The 19627-nt window shown below is 31.8% G+C and overlaps 2 protein-coding genes and 1 long non-coding RNA gene across 8 annotated transcripts; 1 reads left to right on the top strand and 2 right to left on the bottom strand.

Moving 5' to 3' along the window:
- Positions 1–1236, bottom strand: LOC109351760. Its single transcript, XR_002108272.1, has 3 exons — positions 1076–1236; positions 863–969; positions 1–463 (listed from the first exon to the last, which is right to left on the bottom strand). It is a non-coding gene; the product is annotated as an uncharacterized LOC109351760 (long non-coding RNA).
- On the bottom strand, positions 5596–9779 carry LOC109351755 (protein STRICTOSIDINE SYNTHASE-LIKE 3-like). Of its 3 annotated transcripts, none has more exons than XM_019593350.1 (5): positions 9362–9779; positions 8108–8389; positions 6961–7128; positions 6134–6568; positions 5596–5797 (listed from the first exon to the last, which is right to left on the bottom strand). In XM_019593350.1, the coding sequence occupies exons 1-4, from the start codon at positions 9688–9690 to the stop codon at positions 6166–6168; spliced, it is 1182 nt and encodes a 393-aa protein (XP_019448895.1). In that variant the 5' UTR covers positions 9691–9779; the 3' UTR covers positions 5596–5797; positions 6134–6165. The 3 variants fall into 3 exon arrangements, with proteins under 3 accessions (XP_019448895.1, XP_019448896.1, XP_019448898.1); XM_019593351.1 differs by having other exon boundaries at positions 5754–5801; positions 6138–6568; XM_019593353.1 differs by having other exon boundaries at positions 5762–5804; positions 6141–6568.
- LOC109351758 (putative axial regulator YABBY 2) lies at positions 13184–18023 on the top strand. 4 transcript variants are annotated; one of them, XM_019593363.1, is made up of 6 exons: positions 13184–13337; positions 15596–15718; positions 15848–15974; positions 17283–17331; positions 17490–17565; positions 17737–18023. In XM_019593363.1, exons 1-6 carry the CDS (start codon positions 13266–13268, stop codon positions 17848–17850), a joined length of 561 nt encoding a protein of 186 aa, XP_019448908.1. In that variant the 5' UTR covers positions 13184–13265; the 3' UTR covers positions 17851–18023. The 4 variants fall into 4 exon arrangements, with proteins under 4 accessions (XP_019448908.1, XP_019448905.1, XP_019448907.1 ...); XM_019593360.1 differs by having other exon boundaries at positions 15596–15719; positions 15843–15974; XM_019593362.1 differs by having other exon boundaries at positions 15596–15724; positions 15851–15974.

Below are 19627 nucleotides of genomic sequence, written 5' to 3'. Positions count from 1 at the left end.
ACATGTTTCCCATTCGCTTATGAGTTATGACTAGGTCAAGTTAATCAAAATATTCAACATACAGGAATTAAAAACCATAGTCCCTTACCAACTTAGGGATCAATGATTATGATGAAAGGATTTCCTTTAAATAATCCATCAATTATATCAGTGGGCGTGCAGACATGTAAAAAGAATGCAAGAATCAAAATCTTGCATTCTTTAAATTTAGTTCTTCCATTGAATTGAGAAAGTAAACCTACCCTCTAACTTGATAGGCACGTAACACATTTCATTTTAAAGTAGAAAAGTAAAACATAAAACTCACCATTTTGTGGGGCTGGGGTTTATCACCGGAAGAAGCTTAGGTATAGAATTTGGAAGAGAGGTAGAAGCCTAAGTTACCATGTTTAGACCCATTTAACTACCCATCACGATCCAGGCCATAAAACCAAATTTCCATTTTCTTCCAAAATGCAAAAGGCTGTAATAATGGTTAGGAAAATATGTAAGGAAAGAGTATATTTATAGTTTATTTACATTGCATGAATTTTTTTGATCTGATCTCAATGGCATATTGCAGGTAACGTGTAGGGATACTAGTGATAGAAGCTTTATGATTTTGTACTCTTCTTAAATCAGTTCCAATTCCCTTTCGCAATTAGGGTGAATTCTGCTGAAAACACCTTCCAAAGTCCAAACAGCATATAAAAAGAATGCAAGAAGCAAAACACGTTTCAGTGGGCATGCAATCATGTAAAAAGAATGCAAGAATCAAAATCTTGCATTCTTTAAATTTAGTTATTCCATTCAATTGAATTCTAACTCGATAGGCACGTAACACATTTCATTTTAAAGGAGAAAAATAAAACACAAAACTCACCGTTTTGTGGAGCTGGGGTTTATCATCGGAAGAATGTTAGATATGGAATTTGGAAGAGAGGTAGAAGCGTAAGTTACCTAAGTGTAGTGAATTCAATCAAGAAAGACCTACAAATAATTTTCAAATTGACAGAAGCATTGAAGTATTGAACCAAACACCAGAATAAATCATCGGAAGAAGGTTTAGCCAAATTAGAAGAGTTGGAAGCACTACCTTTTACCTTATCATGATATTTCATGAACCACTTTCGTGTATCACTCTGTAATTAGAAGAACACGATGACTCTCAGAAGAAGGAATTTCGGAGAGAGAAGAAGGAATTTCGGAGAGAGAAGAAGGAAACTTTTTCAACAAGCTCTCGATCGTTCTCAAAAGACCAAGAATGTAATAATAGTTGTGGAAATATGTAAGGAAAGGGTGTATTTATAGTTTTTTTACATTGCATATTCAGTTATTCTTCCATTAATTTTGTTAGCGTGTTATTTAACTGCATTTTATTAATTCAATAAATGTAGTTTTATATATTGACATTTTTACAAATAGAAGCTATGTGAGCTGAAATTAAAAAATAAAATTAGAAACATAAAAATAATGATGGATATTATTTTAGAGATATAATAAATTATAAGTTGAAAGAAGAAAGATTAATTATTAATATAGATAAAATAAGAAGATATATAATTCGGTTGTTTAAACTTTAAATATTAATTCTAAAAGTAAAGTATAGATATATAACTACACATTCAATCATATCAAATAAATAGTAATAAATTAGAATATCAGGATAATATGTTTAACTCAGGAGCAATTAAAATTTTATTCAACTTTTTGTAATAAGTAAAACCTAATTTGAGTGATACGTACTATATACTGTGGGCATGTTGTAACAAATAAGTTAAATTTTTGTATCTAGATCCTTAGAAAATTGTGTATAAATACAAACTTGTAAATGTGCAACAAAATAATACTTTGGTATTAAAAATAACTAATTTAATTCATATTTAAGATTTTTTTAGCAATTAAATTTGTGCAAGCAAAAATTAATATACCAAAGTAGCTCTTCTTTACTATTGTATCTATAAACTTGTTTGATAAATGCAAACAATAAAAGGCTTATTTTCATAGTATTTGATAAGCTTTTTTTTGGAATGATTTTGTTATAGCTTATATAAGTTATCTTTAAGTCAAAATAAACTATTTACAGACTCTTCTCTAATGCTCTTAATACTATTATTCACTCCTTCACGATAGAATCATTAATCATGCTTTTATTTTAATATTTATTATTTATTCTGTTATTTATTAATTGAAGTAACTAAATGTATAGAAATTTTAAAATAATCATTTAGATTATGATGAAAGGATTTCCTTTAAATAATCCATCAATTATATCAGTGGGCGTGCAGACATGTAAAAAGAATGCAAGAATCAAAATCTTGCATTCTTTAAATTTAGTTCTTCCATTGAATTGAGAAAGTAAACCTACCCTCTAACTTGATAGGCACGTAACACATTTCATTTTAAAGTAGAAAAGTAAAACATAAAACTCACCATTTTGTGGGGCTGGGGTTTATCACCGGAAGAAGCTTAGGTATAGAATTTGGAAGAGAGGTAGAAGCCTAAGTTACCATGTTTAGACCCATTTAACTACCCATCACGATCCAGGCCATAAAACCAAATTTCCATTTTCTTCCAAAATGCAAAAGGCTGTAATAATGGTTAGGAAAATATGTAAGGAAAGAGTATATTTATAGTTTATTTACATTGCATGAATTTTTTTGATCTGATCTCAATGGCATATTGCAGGTAACGTGTAGGGATACTAGTGATAGAAGCTTTATGATTTTGTACTCTTCTTAAATCAGTTCCAATTCCCTTTCGCAATTAGGGTGAATTCTGCTGAAAACACCTTCCAAAGTCCAAACAGCATATAAAAAGAATGCAAGAAGCAAAACACGTTTCAGTGGGCATGCAATCATGTAAAAAGAATGCAAGAATCAAAATCTTGCATTCTTTAAATTTAGTTATTCCATTCAATTGAATTCTAACTCGATAGGCACGTAACACATTTCATTTTAAAGGAGAAAAATAAAACACAAAACTCACCGTTTTGTGGAGCTGGGGTTTATCATCGGAAGAATGTTAGATATGGAATTTGGAAGAGAGGTAGAAGCGTAAGTTACCTAAGTGTAGTGAATTCAATCAAGAAAGACCTACAAATAATTTTCAAATTGACAGAAGCATTGAAGTATTGAACCAAACACCAGAATAAATCATCGGAAGAAGGTTTAGCCAAATTAGAAGAGTTGGAAGCACTACCTTTTACCTTATCATGATATTTCATGAACCACTTTCGTGTATCACTCTGTAATTAGAAGAACACGATGACTCTCAGAAGAAGGAATTTCGGAGAGAGAAGAAGGAATTTCGGAGAGAGAAGAAGGAATTTCGGAGAGAGAAGAAGGAATTTCGGAGAGAGAAGAAGGAATTTCGGAGAGAGAAGAAGGAATTTCGGAGAGAGAAGAAGGAATTTCGGAGAGAGAAGAAGGAATTTCGGAGAGAGAAGAAGGAATTTCGGAGAGAGAAGAAGGAATTTCGGAGAGAGAAGAAGGAAACTTTTTCAACAAGCTCTCGATCGTTCTCAAAAGACCAAGAATGTAATAATAGTTGTGGAAATATGTAAGGAAAGGGTGTATTTATAGTTTTTTTACATTGCATATTCAGTTATTCTTCCATTAATTTTGTTAGCGTGTTATTTAACTGCATTTTATTAATTCAATAAATGTAGTTTTATATATTGACATTTTTACAAATAGAAGCTATGTGAGCTGAAATTAAAAAATAAAATTAGAAACATAAAAATAATGATGGATATTATTTTAGAGATATAATAAATTATAAGTTGAAAGAAGAAAGATTAATTATTAATATAGATAAAATAAGAAGATATATAATTCGGTTGTTTAAACTTTAAATATTAATTCTAAAAGTAAAGTATAGATATATAACTACACATTCAATCATATCAAATAAATAGTAATAAATTAGAATATCAGGATAATATGTTTAACTCAGGAGCAATTAAAATTTTATTCAACTTTTTGTAATAAGTAAAACCTAATTTGAGTGATACGTACTATATACTGTGGGCATGTTGTAACAAATAAGTTAAATTTTTGTATCTAGATCCTTAGAAAATTGTGTATAAATACAAACTTGTAAATGTGCAACAAAATAATACTTTGGTATTAAAAATAACTAATTTAATTCATATTTAAGATTTTTTTAGCAATTAAATTTGTGCAAGCAAAAATTAATATACCAAAGTAGCTCTTCTTTACTATTGTATCTATAAACTTGTTTGATAAATGCAAACAATAAAAGGCTTATTTTCATAGTATTTGATAAGCTTTTTTTTGGAATGATTTTGTTATAGCTTATATAAGTTATCTTTAAGTCAAAATAAACTATTTACAGACTCTTCTCTAATGCTCTTAATACTATTATTCACTCCTTCACGATAGAATCATTAATCATGCTTTTATTTTAATATTTATTATTTATTCTGTTATTTATTAATTGAAGTAACTAAATGTATAGAAATTTTAAAATAATCATTTATTTTATATTTTAGTTATAATTAGATATGTAATATTTTATTTATTTGTTTGTTTTATTTTAATATTTTTAAACAGAGGAAAGCTAGGAATGATAGATAAGGTTAACATGTTTTTGAAATTGATAACACTTAATATATTTGTTAAATATTAAAGAGTAGAATTGAAAAGTAAATTATTGAAAACTATTTTTACTTTCTAACTGTTTCTTAAAGTAACTTTCAAATGCTACAAACTCTTTTTTTAAAAGCTACAAAATACTTCAATTTTTGTTTATGGAATGCCTCAAATAGTTTTTTGAGTGACTGAAAAAACTATAAGCTATCTAAAAAGTTACTTTAAAGTTTGAGGAACAAAGTCATTATAGCATCTTTAGCCTTGGATATAAGTAAATTATGTTATTTTTGGAAATCATTTTAAATTATTTTTTCTTGTTGATTTAAATAAATTTTTAAGCTATGCACAGTTAAAATTTCCAAATAATTTTTTTTAAATACAATAGATAAAGCTTATAAACAATTCAAGAATTAGAAAAGCCGGGGCAATTGGTGAATAATCTCTTCTCAAGAAATATACATGATTAAATACTAGTATTTCATCCATTATCATAAACTTAAAAAATACTTCTTACTTTTTCATTACATATTTTACATTATTAATTATCTTTCTTTACCTCAACGAAAAGCTTGAAAAATGAGAATGATTTTAGGTTGATAAGAGAGCTTCTATGTATGAGAATGTTCTTGCCTCATGGACTTTCAACAATGACTATCAAATTGCACAGACTACTAATTAATCAGAATCTGTTATAAGACTCAAGTCTCACCATAATATTCTAATCTTTTGACCAGGGATTCAAACGACCTTGTACTATCATACAGGAATGACCACAAAATTTGGCATATTTCTTGGCATCAAATATATTCATAGTACAACAAAATTTCTCCTCTGGCAACATTTTTTTATTGCATAGGTTCTACTGTGATAAGAACATATAAACAAAAATTAGAATTTGATGATCCATCAATTACATTGTCTTTTAAAGTGCTGATTGAGGGGGTTTGGGGTGGGGGAGTTCTTTTAAAGTGGAATTGTCCCTCAAAAGAAAACAAATAAGAACATATTCAACATTAGAATATTTAATGAGTTAAGAAATTGAAGCTGTATATATTTAGTCACACAAGGTCTCACATTATCCATTTCAACTTGGGTCCATTTCCACACCTTTTCACTTTCCAATCAAAAAATGATAGAAAAAGATGGGATTTCAAGCAAACATCAATTCGAACTGGGAATTCAAGGTAAAGAAGAGACTGACTTTAAAAAAATTCGATAGAGAAAAATTGTTTTAAACAGAGCATAAGGGGTGTCCATCCAATATAAAGGAAATGATCAACTAGTGATCTATTTAGAGGCTAAAGTAATACAAAGTTTCAGATCCATACACTAATTTGCAAAAGACAAAGAAGTTAGAGTTACAAAAGAAGAGAACCAAATTCAAAATCTAGTCTGAATTAAATCAAATAAGTGCACATAAACTTCTTTACCCAAAAAGATAACTTCATTCCTCATAATCCAGATTGACCACACAACAACAAACCATAAGAATCTCTAAAGTTTAGCACCCTTAGCACATCCAAAGGAGTCATGAAGATTAAATGGCTTGGTGGGGGAGAATTTAGTTGCATCATGCCAAGTTGTAAACTGCAACAAAGGGCATGAGAACACTTCCTATCCAAAGCTTACCATCTTTCTCCTCCACTTCACTAACTGCTCTAACAACTTTTCCCTGACTGTCCTCCAATATTTGCACAAGTTTACCTTCAGGGCTATACTTAACAACGGCAGCATGTAGTCGGCCTCCGATTTGAAGCAGGTATTGGATCTTGGTTGGTATAGGGAGCTTGAGTATTGCTTTCCTAATCTTTGGGTAGAGACCATGAAGGTAAGCATACATATACCTTCTACAATGAAGAGCCACCCAAAATTCACCTTTTTCATTGACTCTCACATTGTCAGGAAATCCAGGTAGGATAGCAAATATCTCAGAAGTCCCAGCTTTATCTCCTTTTAGCCAGTATTTACTTAACCTACATGATAACAAATGATATAGAAATGGAAGTCTTAAATTAACATGAGATCATGACATAGAACTTCTAAAATAAGATCAAGGGAAATGATAACACTCCTTATGGATACTTTAGCATAACACATGGCTCACATATCGAAAAATAAGAAAGATACCATGAGAAGGGGAGAAACTCTTAAGTATCAGGCAGGGTAATCAAAATCTGTAACACACATCACTAAATGTGCTATAATAACATTAAAAATGTAATACAAGTTGGAGGTAGTGATTGCCTACATAACTAGGGTCATATACATTCTCAATCTCTGTGAGCACCTAAGAAATTCTCTAGAAAGGGTCATGCATATAGCAAAAAATTGAAGGCTATTATGGTATTACTAGATTCTCATTTACCTGCCAATAACGCCTTCACAGAAGACAAAGAAAGAACCATCCTTGCTCAAGGAAATGCCATTTGGAAACTGAATGTTCCTCACAAGAACAGTGGTTTCCTTGGTGGAAGGGTTGTATTTCAAAACCCTGCCACTATCATCTCCGGAAAATACCAGCTGAATGAAATTCCTGTGCACAATCATGTGAGATTCAATAAACCAATACATATGAAACAATAATATCAGTCTTCGAGAATTCTAGACTCCAGATGTTCAAGGCAAAGATTTCAATAAACCGAACACCTCAGTAACTGCATCATATTCGGATATTCAGTGCATCACTCCCCCTCAACCAAAAGAATCCCATGAGAACAAAAAACTTGTTTCAGCAAAGAGGCCATATACATAAGTGAATACCCCTAAATCTTTCCAAATCATTATGTTTTTCTTGGTCTCCTTCTACTTCTAGAGATTGGACTAATCATCATTTGATCTACTCTCCTTACTAGGGCTTCTAACGGTCTTCTCCACACATGCCCAAACCACCTAATATGTGATTCCACCACCCTTTCTACGATAAGAGCTACCTCAACTTTCTCCCTAATGCATTCATGCTTAATCTGCATATTGTCTAATGTATCCAATCATCCAATGCAACATTCTTATCTGTGTCATTGAGTTAATCTCTTGTTAAGATTATCGATCAATATTCAATCTCATATAACATTGCGGGTCTTATAGTTGTACGGTAAAATTTCCTTTTAAGCTTGAATGACACCTTTCTACACATTTTGACACTTGAAGCACTATGCCATTAAGTCAAACAACACTTTGGAATCTCTAAATGTTTCATGAGAAAAACAACACATCATAATAATTGTAGTCGTTGGATTTATTTCAGTTATTGACTAGCTGTGAGTATGGCAATCCCCAACCATCTCATGCTGTCATCACTCGCCACTCTGTTAACAAGAAGTAATTGATGCCCAATATTTTTATAGTATGATGCATAGCAAAAGAAGAGAACTTAACTTTCTGAACTATGACAACCCACATAAGTTTTCAGTAGAGGTACATAATAATCAACAAATGTGGATCTTCAACTTTGTTTTAATACTACTTACATCCAAAATGCAATCTCAGCATTTAATAAGTTAACAAAACCTTACCTCCTCTGATAATTAGCACTGCTCTCTGTAAAATAAACATTCCCTTCTGAATCAACATCAACATCATTAGTAAATCTCAGTGGCACACCTTCAGCCTCAGTTACAAGAGATGTTGCTAAACCACCCTCAGGCCCCACCTTCAACAGCCCAAAATATGCATCTGCAATATACAAATCACCTGTTTTCTTATCAAATCTGAGTCCCAAAGGCCTTCCACAGATGTGCTCAGTCTTCACAAAACTAAATGGTGTTGCAGAGGCTATTGGATTACATAGTTCTGACCTGAGTTCAAAATGGAGATTGAAGAAAAATCATTAACATTTAATCATACGATATTGCAAACATATATAGCCACATTACAGATGAGGAGAAAACGTTTAGATTGGACATCACTTCAATGATCCAAGCAGACTAAAAAGATTTGTGTTCAAGTATGCTGGTTGGATATTGATTTAATTTTCGTCCATGGTAATCAGCTTTTACCATTTGATCAAAGAACTATCCATTCTAGAAAGTGAACAGATAATTTCTTTCCGAAACTAATGAATTGTCTCAAGACTTCATTTTGGCTAAAATATAATGAATTATTGCTAACCTAAGTGACTAGATTGTTCATCATCACGACTGCATTTCCTGATTGTGGTATGATAAAACCAGAATTATTAGAGACTGAAGAAATAGAACATCTTAATCTTGGAACAGTTAGAAGTACTTAGCCCAAACTGTTAATCAGGGCAAAACTCTTCTCTGCGCAAACCCATCAACAAGCACTATGATTCAACCTAACTCAAACTGGTCCACAACCAACAATCTCCCGCAAAGGTAGTACTACTATTCCATCTTTACAACTTATTAAACAATACTTGGTGTTCCGAGTGGTAAGGAGTTTGGTTCTTCCTAATCAAAGTCCGGGTCGAGTCTTGTGAATGGAAAAAATAGACATCATGAGAGCTTTATCTCCTTAAATGGGGTTTCCCGACTCGATTCGATTAGTCGGGGTCCAATATAATTTCCAGATACCAATGTTGCCTACCATACCCAAAAAAACCATAGATCATGGATAATTCTCATAGCTTGAAAAATGAAAATACCAATAATTGTAGATTAGCATCATTAGGTGTCTGTTTATATGTTTTCAACACAGGGGCTTGGTTTCAACTACTGTATCATATCATAGCCTTGCTTATATACGTAGGGGTAATAAAAATGGTATTTTTATAACTATAATAACTGTAGGTGGTTGAAAAAATTGACCTGTTGGGAGAGGTAAAAGCAAAATCAAGCCAAGAGTTTCCATTCCAGAAGAGAATTCTGCCATCAGCAACACCAGTATAAGGGCCACGACCAAGAGGATCGAAGACAAGACTCTCTGGTCCATGAACTTGGTTAAGGAATTTAATCTCTGAATTTTGCAACAAGTTATCTTTGTCTTGTTCCGTTGGAATCTGAGACCATGGTGGCATGTCTACTTTTTTAGCATCAAAATGAGGGAAGTTGGCTATGGGGCTGTGTTGAAATGGGTCAAGGCCACAGTAGAGAGCGAACAAGAGGAATATAATTGCGAGAGGTAGAAGCAGAGCCATGGGAAAATGAGAGAGTATAAGGTTTCTACGTTGAAAATAAGAATGAAGAGGGTCTTTTTTTCTACACAGGTTGTGTTGGGTAGGTGATGCATTTGGGATGGGGAGCCATTCATGTCTCACTTAGTCTACCAAGTCAATCATAAAGTTTCATTTAAAAAGAAAAATTATAAAAACAGAAATTAATATTTTAATATTATTTTGTGATATTTGATTGGTTCAGGGAGACAGAAAAATTGTGAGACAGATGATCCTAGTACATTTGCTGCATTCTATGCTCACCAACTACTAGGGATGGCGAAGGGTGATGGTGGACGTGGCCTACTTCTTTCCATTCCCAAAATATTGTGTAATAATAATTCATAGGTAAAACTAATTATTATACTTAAATAAATAATGATCATAGTTACATCATAAATTAATCATCATATTTAAATTACTGTAAATTATTATGAAATAATAATAAATTATATGATATATAATTTTAAAATATTATAATATATAAATTTAATTAAAAACTATATTATATATGGCAGTTTTACTCCACCAAGATAACCTTTTCAAATGATTTATGTATACTAGCTTGTCGATTGACATTCAGTGTTAAACGACCCACATTTTTATTTTTTTATATAGAATGCATCATCTTCGTTTATACTATTTAAGAAAAAAACTATTTAAATATAAGAAATGAAATATATATACTCAATAGAGTGAATATATAAATAAAAAATATGTTGAATATGATATATTAATATAAGAAATGAGAGTAGTGGAAGTAACGTGTGTAAGTTTATATTAGTTATTAATGAAAAAGGTTATAAAGGATAAATTTGGAATATAAAAATTATATCATAACCGTGGTTATTTCTTATTTTGGCTTTATTAATAGTATTGAAGTATAAATATAGATGATAAAATAAAGAGTTAGTGTTGGTTAAGATTTTCTTTGAGAACCATGAAGGAAAATAAACCCCAAAAATGGAAAGAATGAAATGGAAAAATACTCAATCTAACACCTAGAGTAGTTATTAATAAATTCCACACAAAATGTTGTCACCATATTTCTCAATAAATGTCACTAACAAAACTAGTATTCAATAAATATTTATCAACTTGATTTAATTTGGTTATAAACCATTAGAAATAAGGATGACAATAAAAACTAAATTCGTGGTTACCTATTAAAACTGAACTCGAATTTAACGGATTAAATTCAGTGTTATTAGATTTAGGTTTAGGTTTTACTCGATGTTAGTTTTTTGGTACGAGTTCAAATTTGGTACATGTAATATCCTACCTCGAACCTTATTACTATAGGGAAATATGATCTTCATTTTACCATCTATTCACACTTTCTAGGGTACATAAAACGTAAAAAATATCCTACTATACTAGTATGCTACACTCATACCTCCAAATCACAATTTCAATAACGCTAGAAACCAAAAGACATATGACTGTACATTCATAACATAAATTTAGAATATTGTTGATGCAAGTTTGTAGAGGAACCAGAACTAGAAAGTTACAACTTGCCCCTAACCTTTTTTGTAGACAAAATTGATCACATCTTTAACTAATCAAACATTAATGAAATCAATAAATTATTTATCTCAACAAATCCATCAAAATCTCTGGTAAATCCAAGAAAAACAGTCCATCCGATGATGGAATTGTTTAAAGCTATTGAAATATATTTTTCGGGTTCTGGTTCTGGTTACCCGAAACCTAACGGGTTCGAGGATGGTATTGTTAATTTCAACCCTGTCGAGTTCAGGTTCGAGTTTTGGATTTCGGGTTTAGGGTTGAGTAAACATAAATCCGACCCTAATCCACCATGTTGTCATTCCTAATTTTTTGATACTATCAAGAGTATCATTTCACTTTTTTTAGGCAAAAAACTAATGTTTTTTTAGGTTCGTGACTGTCTCTTAGTGAAAAATCTCTTCTAACAAGTGTCGCTACTAAAATCCTACATTTAGCAGGGTGTTAACCAATGGACTACCACGTTATTGAAAGATATTGAGGGATAGCGGTTATACTGGTGTGTTAATAATTAACTACTCTTAGTGGTCCCTGAATTTTGTTATCGACCAAGAGGATCGGATCTATTATTAGCCTTATTGAGGGATAGCGGTTCCTTTATCAATTCAACCTCGTTTGCTAGTAAGATTTTGTTAAGTGAAGTTGGCTTTAACTATTCTTGGCCCAAAGGAAGGAATGAGAATGAATGATGGAGAAATAATTTTATGGATTCTGCATTAATAATATTTAGTTATTTTATATGTACAGATATAATTAGGACTGAATCTTTTCAAGTAACTCAGTTTCATTTCACCTGGATTAACACACATTAAAAAACGTGAATGTTATCAAGTGTTATCAAAACCTTGTTTATGGAAGCAATAAAAGTGATTTTATATTAGAAATAACATGTCAAAAAGTGTTCAACTTAGAGATTAAAACTTTTCATTCATACTTCTCTCTCTCATTGGAAGCATTAATATCTAGTCCTCCTCGTCCGCCATAGAAATTAAGCCAATATGGTTAGAGTTGGGTCATTGCATTTGTCACCCACTCATTCTATCAATCATCATATCCCTTCTCCCATGCATTGGATAGGAATCACTTGCCCATAATAATATCTCATTCCTTATTTCAAGTCAATCACATATTAATATGTTAATAAAATAAAAAATTTAAAAATAAAAAGTAATAAAATAAAAAATTCTAATCAACTTGAGATATAGAATGAGTCACACAGATAATCTCCATCCCCACTCACTGTTTTTCTTACAAACATTCCAAATCATGCTTTCCCATTTTCCACCATTCTTTCCTAATTCAGTAACCACTCTGCAAAGGGATAACACATCTCCTATCATTATGATTAATAATTAAATTACTATACCATTTTATATGCTTCAATCACATCTTCTTATAAAAAAAAAAGAGAAAAAAATGTTGTTTTTTAATTGTTATTAACTTTAAAAAATTTAATAGAAATGAATGATGAATAATGTACTAATTATATATAAATATTTAGACAAAAAAATACATAGATATTATACTAATAAAAATATAAAAAATATTCATTTGAAATCACAATTTCAACATTTTATTATATGAAATATAATAATTTGTATGATAGACATTTTATTTTTTATTACTTAAAGAATGACTTTAAATAATTTAACATCCTTATAAGTTCTATGGTAAAACATTAATACTTGCACAAGTAGTAAGATTAAAGATTAAAAAAATTGACACGTTTAGTTTTTTTAATTCACATATATTTTGGAATTCTAGATTTTTATATTTGGAGTCTAGTAGGGGTAAATGAATAATATAAAGAAGCTGTTAATATATCCCAAATTAAAATTTAAACATTTCCACGTATGATTTGTTGAACACCAACAATGACACAAAATATAATTGATGTGATTAACCATGTTGTCCCTTCATAGTTTATTTTTCTGTTTTCGTGAAGTAAATTTGTGTCACCCCATGATCTGCCTATAAATCTACTAAGCAAACTCGTCAAAGGACAGTCACAAAATAGAAAGAAAACAAAAATGTCAATGGACATGATGGCAACTGAACGTGTTTGTTATGTTCACTGCAACTTCTGCAACACCATTCTAGCGGTACTTACTTACATCATCTCAATTCTATGAACTTCTCTCTCTTCACTCACTCACTCATTTTTCTATATTAATTCTTCTAAGCTTTTTTTTATTGTGCTATCTCTTTCATCAGCTAATAATTTGGCAATAAGGTTGTTCTCTATATATTTTGTATATCTAAGATCATGAGATGAGTGAAAAGGAAGAATAAAAGGAAAAGCTTCTGGGTAGTAGTCATGAAATTAAATGCAAAATTCAGATCACAAGTGATCTGAATGCATGTATAAACTTCACTATTTGAATTCAAGAAATACCCCAATTAACATAAGGGTAACTTCAGTAGGAATCAATACTGGAATATTATCCATCACTGAAGTGAATTTCTTCACTGATGTGTACTTTAGAGTTTAGACCAAGAATCCAACCCTTATATTCTTATATTATATGCGAAAGTGTAACTGAGTTTTCACCCTGACCTCTACTTTGGTATTATGGTAATAAGAAGTTGAAGTTCATAGGCAGACCCAGTAGTGGCAGAAGAAAAGTGAATTCAATTCTCAGTACCTAACAGCAATTGTTGATTTTCATACAACAAGTTAATTCGGCATATCATTATTTGAGAGGTAACCAAGGAATTGTATCATGTATGAGCCAGGAAGAAGCAATTTAAGATGCTTACGAACAAAATGCACACACAGGTGATGTGATTAGGGCTATTCCTAGATATTAGGGTTCCCCTCGTTTTCTTCTTTTTTCTAAATCTAAAAAATAAAAATGTTTGCAGAAAAATACATATATTGCTAGCATCATATGCGATATCCTATGCTATGTTTTACACGAACCTTGTTTTTAATCCATCGCTTTATTTTAATTGTTTACTTTCTGTACTTGTGTGTATATGACTAAATCTGTATATGAATCCATGTGGTGCCACTCAGTATCTCTCTCTCTCTCTCTCTCAAGTCTATGATAATTTCTTCTCATCATGGTTTTCCAGTGAAGCAACTTCTTTTATGATTGTATACCATCAAGTTCTTGCACGATTTCGGGCTTGCCAGTTCCCTCAAGTACAGAGGCAGTGTCCTACTTTCTTTCCACAAGAAGTTGTGGACATTGTTATTATATATCTTTCTCTCTCCCTTTTAACCGTTGAAATCAGAGATCTTGGGTATTTAGATAATCACATTGGATGGGTCCATATGACTCATTAAGAAAGTTAAATTAGGTTTACTTTGGTTTTTGAAAGGTAATAGATGAAAGGAAAATATCTTGAAATACATAAGATGATTCTGAAGTCTTTTATTTCCCTTCATTCCCCTCTAAAATCAAACTCGCAATAGAGCATAAGAAATGGCTTCGTTGATCTTTTCCATTTATAAGCTCTTCCACTCATCCCTAATATTCAATTTGTACTTCACCCTTGAATATATCTAAGTATTTAACATTTCATTTCTCTACTCAGTGGAGATCTTATAACTGTCAAACCAAATTGAAAGCAGTGAATTTAATCTGTTTAATGTTCATGGCTTATAACATTTGTTGATGGTAGCACTAAGTGGTTGAGGGTGGGTGTAAGATGGCCTTTATGGTTTCTTTTCTAGTCAAGTCATTATCACCTCTCTCTTTCCACCTCGCTATGATATACAATTTCTATCTTTTATCATCCTTGCCTTGCAGTGTCAGCAAAAAGTAATGTGCACCAGCTCCAAGGGTAAACATTGTGGGAGTGTATTGAATACCCCTCACTACAGATTTTACACCCCATAAAAGTAGACACTTCTCAGAATGGAATGACAAAAGATTACTGCATTGACTTCCCTAATTAGCTTCTTTATTTTTCATCTTCCACCACTTTGTTTTGACAACTATGCATTTTGTTTTTCCCCCTCATTGCCTTACTTATTTCAATGCTGATGGTGTTTCCTTTGCTTTTACAAGCACCGTTCTTGGGATTGTCAATGACTCAATGTGATAAAAACTTCAATTCTCCTTCTCCTGCATTTAATATGTTTAACTGGCATTAATGTTAAGCTCTTTCTGTTCTTGGTGATGGAAGGTCTAAATTATATAAGAAATTTAAATCAACAATGAGCATTTAGCATTTCACACCTTCCTAATTGTATACATATAAATATGTGTGTGTGAAAGACATGCATGAAATATATAATAGAGATTCTTCTACTGCTTAATGCTTATCTTGCTACTTGCTAGTGAGATTGCAAGTGATATGATACATATATTTGTTTATTTCATCTTTTCAAAATGGGTTAATGTGGCAGGTTAGTGTTCCATATAGCAGTTTGCTTACCATAGTGACGGTTAGATGTGGGCATTGTGCCAATTTGCTATCAGTTAACATGGGAGCTTCACTTCAACCATTTCCTCCTCCTCAAGATTTTCATCAACAGGTATTATTGTTTCTCTCTCTCTGGACATACTTATACATAACTACGTCATTCTTACACACTACTTTTCTTTTTCATTGAAATCCTTTATTAATTCTAGCTTGTACTTAATCTGCTGCTAAGTCACAGAAACAGCACCTAAGCATTGATGAATCAAGCAGCAATGAGGAACTGGGATCATCTTCAAAATGTAACAAAATAATGGCATTTGAGCCTGTAGAGCACGAACAACCTAGGATTCCTCCCATTCGTCGTGAGTAGTCACACACTCTCTCTATATATATATTGCTTGAGTAATTATATTTTTACATTACAATTATATATTAGCTCATAGAACTTGATAACTACAATGAGAAATTGTGTTCTCTCCTTTCTTTTTCCAAAAGAGAAATTATAGGGCTTTGATATAAAAATGAGATGTACAAATAAAATTACTGATATTTCTCTCCTTTCATATTTAGATTCTTTGTAAAATTTGGGCCTCAACTGCAACAAATAACACAATGTTAAAGTTTTATTAACCTTCAAAACTGCATCTGACTACAGTCACATTTATATGAATCTTATCCTATAGTCTGCAATTTTGGAAAATACAATTGCAATTTAAAACCTTCATATCTATGAGTCTTATTAGTTTGAATGAACAAATTACAAGCACCTAGCTAACTAGGCCAGCCTGAACTTTTTAGTTATACACAGCCTGAGAAGTTTAAAAGAGTGGCAGAAGTGAAATAATAGAAGCAATTAGAGCAGAACAACCTCATGATTGAGGCCATCACTTATCATAATAAGACTGAGCTTTTACATGAGAGTGGGTGTCCATCTGAGTACTGAGTTTTTTAGGTACATGTGGTACCCAATTTGAGCATCTTTATTTTTTCTTCATCAATTTAATTATATGGCCCCTCCTAGATGGTGACCTTGCATAACAAAATTGACCCATCCTTTATTCATTGCTGTCATGCTATGCCCTAGATGCACTTATCCACATGTATATAGCCTCATTTTACAGTTAAGGACTGAAATACACTATAACCATATATGATAGCTCATCATGGTAATTGATATTGGTAGTTTGGTGGTATTACTTCAGTTCTGCACTATCTAATCTCTATTATCATCAGTTATTTAATGGGTCTAATATTTCCCCCTCTAAAGTCACATGTACAATGAAGACACTTTTTTCTCAGAAATAACAGCAAGAAAAACCAAATCACAAAGGACCCTTAGATAAAAAAAAAAGGTGGAATTTGACTTTTTATTTATTTAAATCAGAGTATATATCGTCATTAATCATCCGGTTCTAATTCTAGTCAGATCCAATGTTAGGACTTCCATTATGATAAGTTCATGCACATGATTCATAACAAAATTTTCATGTAAATAACACTTAACATCAGTATGCCTAATAACAACAATGATCATAATCGGTGTTAAAAGCCTACTTTAACAATTTTGACATATAATTAATTTATATTTTCATAAAATTGAAATAGGATTTGTGGTAATCCAAAAAATAATAACATAATTCTAACAAGATGGTTTCCATTGATTATTACAGCCCCAGAAAAGAGGCAACGTGTTCCTTCTGCTTATAACCGGTTCATCAAGTAAGTAAATTTTTGGGTTTCTATAGAAAGTGACTTTTGTGTCCTTATAACATTTTAACTTTTGCATATATTCGTATATATATATATATTGTATTTGGACAATTGAATTCTACAAATAGAAATAGCATTAAGCCTTCTCTAAGGTGATGGTTTTGCAGGGAAGAAATCCAAAGGATTAAGACAGGTAATCCTGATATCAGCCACAGGGAGGCTTTCAGCACAGCAGCCAAAAACGTGAGTTTAATCTTAATTACTATTTCTCTTCAGTTTTGCTCTCTTTATACCTACATTCTAATACTTCAACCCTTCTACATAGTAACACTCTGAGCCTCCTGCATTTACATATTCTTTCTTATCCATCTCTGGTGCATTTACATTTATAAATGTGTGTGTAAATATATGCAGTGGGCACATTTCCCTCATACTCAGTTTGGGTTAAAGCTGGATGGCAAAAACAAACAAGCAAAGTTTGACCAAGGAACTGAAGCAACTCAAAAATCTAACAGGATGATGGGATAACACTCGTGCAAATTAACTTGGGTCTCTCACAAATATTGAATAGTATATGTATTCCGTTTTCTATATAGCTGTGATGAAATGATATTGCTATTCTTGTGATTACATTTATTAGGTCCAACTTCAACACTTCACTAAACAATAAGTTCCTTCTATGATAGCCATGTGCTTTTCTAGTCACTAGTCTATATAGTCTCTCTTTGGATCAAGTTATATCAATGAATCGCTCGGGGCTCACAATGAACAAAGTTTATGGATGGTGAAAAGGGACATATAGTTATAATTCCTGAATATTCAGACAATAAAAAAACATTCAAACAAATGGTATTGCATTCTGTTTTTTCTTTGGTTTTCAATATCATTTCTTACTCTAATAAATGGATGTTGCCGTTTGACTTTTGTTGACCCCGAGGCATAGCATGACACATTACGTGCTTAAATAAATGGAACTATGGAAGTGGTGTAATATTATTTACAATCATTGAATCCTTTTCCTTAGGAATGGAAAATGCCTATTCCCCTAATGTCATAATATATTTTTTAATAGGTCTATAGTTCAGAGATAAGACTTTTAAATAAACCCTTAAAAAAATTAACCAAGTGAACGAACTAGATTGTTACAGTATTGTTTCAGTCATAGTGGTGTCACATACATTATGTTTGATACGGTACAGTGGGTGGATATATGATCAAAACATGCAAGCTTATGTATAAAGTGCTACTATTTATTGATGCCCAAAATCTAATGGGTCATGACTCTCTGCAAATGATCATGCTAATAAAGAGTAGTAATGGAGGGAAGGAGAAATGAAGAGAGTGAAGGAAAGGTGATAGTAGAGTTTAGTGTAGTTGTTCTATGGAAAGGCGATACACACCTTCTTGGTAATTTTTATAAAAGTTGTATTACTTCAGTAATTTTACGGTTAACTCACACTAGCCAGGTAAATTTTCTAAATCTGAAAGGTGAGATCAAAGAGGTGGATTCATGATACAACTATTATATACTTTTGTCATTCTTGTTATCTCTCCAGTCATATAACCCTCAGGGACAAATAAATATGGCTATGGAGACCTCTGCAAACAATAGAGATGTTAAAATTATAAAATATACTTGTGTGTGATAAGGTTGAAGATAGATTTTTAGGAAATTACAGAGAATTCGAAGAAATGATTGTGAAAACAGGGAATCTCCTTCAACGAGAGAGAACTCCGAAATATTATTGAGAATTTGAGAAGAAGATTACAAGAGAAGAAGTTTTTGTTTCAAGATTATGAACTGTTTTTGAAAAAAAAACAGTTCTATTTCTATTTAAAGCAATTCCTAACTGTTTTAACCGAAACAATTAGCTAAAACAGGAAAATTGCAATAGTTGGCAATTATACAAGTAAATGGCTAAAATTGAAAAGATCCTGATCAATATCCCCTCCTCAAACAATCCTAGTGCCCTAAGTATTCAACCCTGTCCACACCAAAGTAGCATTTGGATTTCTTGGTAAATAGTGCATGTTTCTGCATCAACTGTAAGACTCTTGTAAGGTGATCCACATGTTCAGCCAAGGATTTACTATAGACCAGGATATCATCAAAGAAAACCAACAAGAATTTCCTAAGAAATTCACTGAAAATAGCATTCATAAGTCTTTGGAATGTTGCTGGAGCATTTGTCAATCCAAAAGGCATTACCAAGTACTCATAGTGTCCTTTGCGTGTTCTGAATGCAGTCTTGTAAATATCAGAGGTTTCCATTCTCACCTGATGGTAGCCAACTCGCAGGTCCAG

Source organism: Lupinus angustifolius, chromosome LG07 (assembly GCF_001865875.1).
Source record: "Lupinus angustifolius cultivar Tanjil chromosome LG07, LupAngTanjil_v1.0, whole genome shotgun sequence".
Classification (NCBI taxonomy): Eukaryota; Viridiplantae; Streptophyta; class Magnoliopsida; order Fabales; family Fabaceae; genus Lupinus; species Lupinus angustifolius.
This window is presented reverse-complemented; position numbering and strand designations above follow the sequence as displayed.

What these genes read in the sequence shown, in the direction of transcription:
- LOC109351755 (XM_019593350.1), bottom strand. Translation starts at nt 9,690, where the DNA reads ATGGCTCTGCTTCTACCTCTCGCAATTATATTCCTCTTGTTCGCTCTC. An exon ending in GCTTTTACCTCTCCCAACAG is followed by an intron (nt 8,390 to 9,361) that starts GTCAATTTTTTC and finishes TTTTGAACTCAG; the next exon opens with GTCAGAACTATGTAATCCAA. An exon ending in TGTGAAGGCGTTATTGGCAG is followed by an intron (nt 6,569 to 6,960) that starts GTAAATGAGAAT and finishes GTTATCATGTAG; the next exon opens with GTTAAGTAAATACTGGCTAA.
- LOC109351758 (XM_019593359.1), top strand. Translation starts at nt 13,266, where the DNA reads ATGTCAATGGACATGATGGCAACTGAACGTGTTTGTTATGTTCACTGC. An exon ending in TCTGCAACACCATTCTAGCG is followed by an intron (nt 13,338 to 15,595) that starts GTACTTACTTAC and finishes TTAATGTGGCAG; the next exon opens with GTTAGTGTTCCATATAGCAG. An exon ending in TAGGATTCCTCCCATTCGTC is followed by an intron (nt 15,975 to 17,282) that starts GTGAGTAGTCAC and finishes TGATTATTACAG; the next exon opens with CCCCAGAAAAGAGGCAACGT.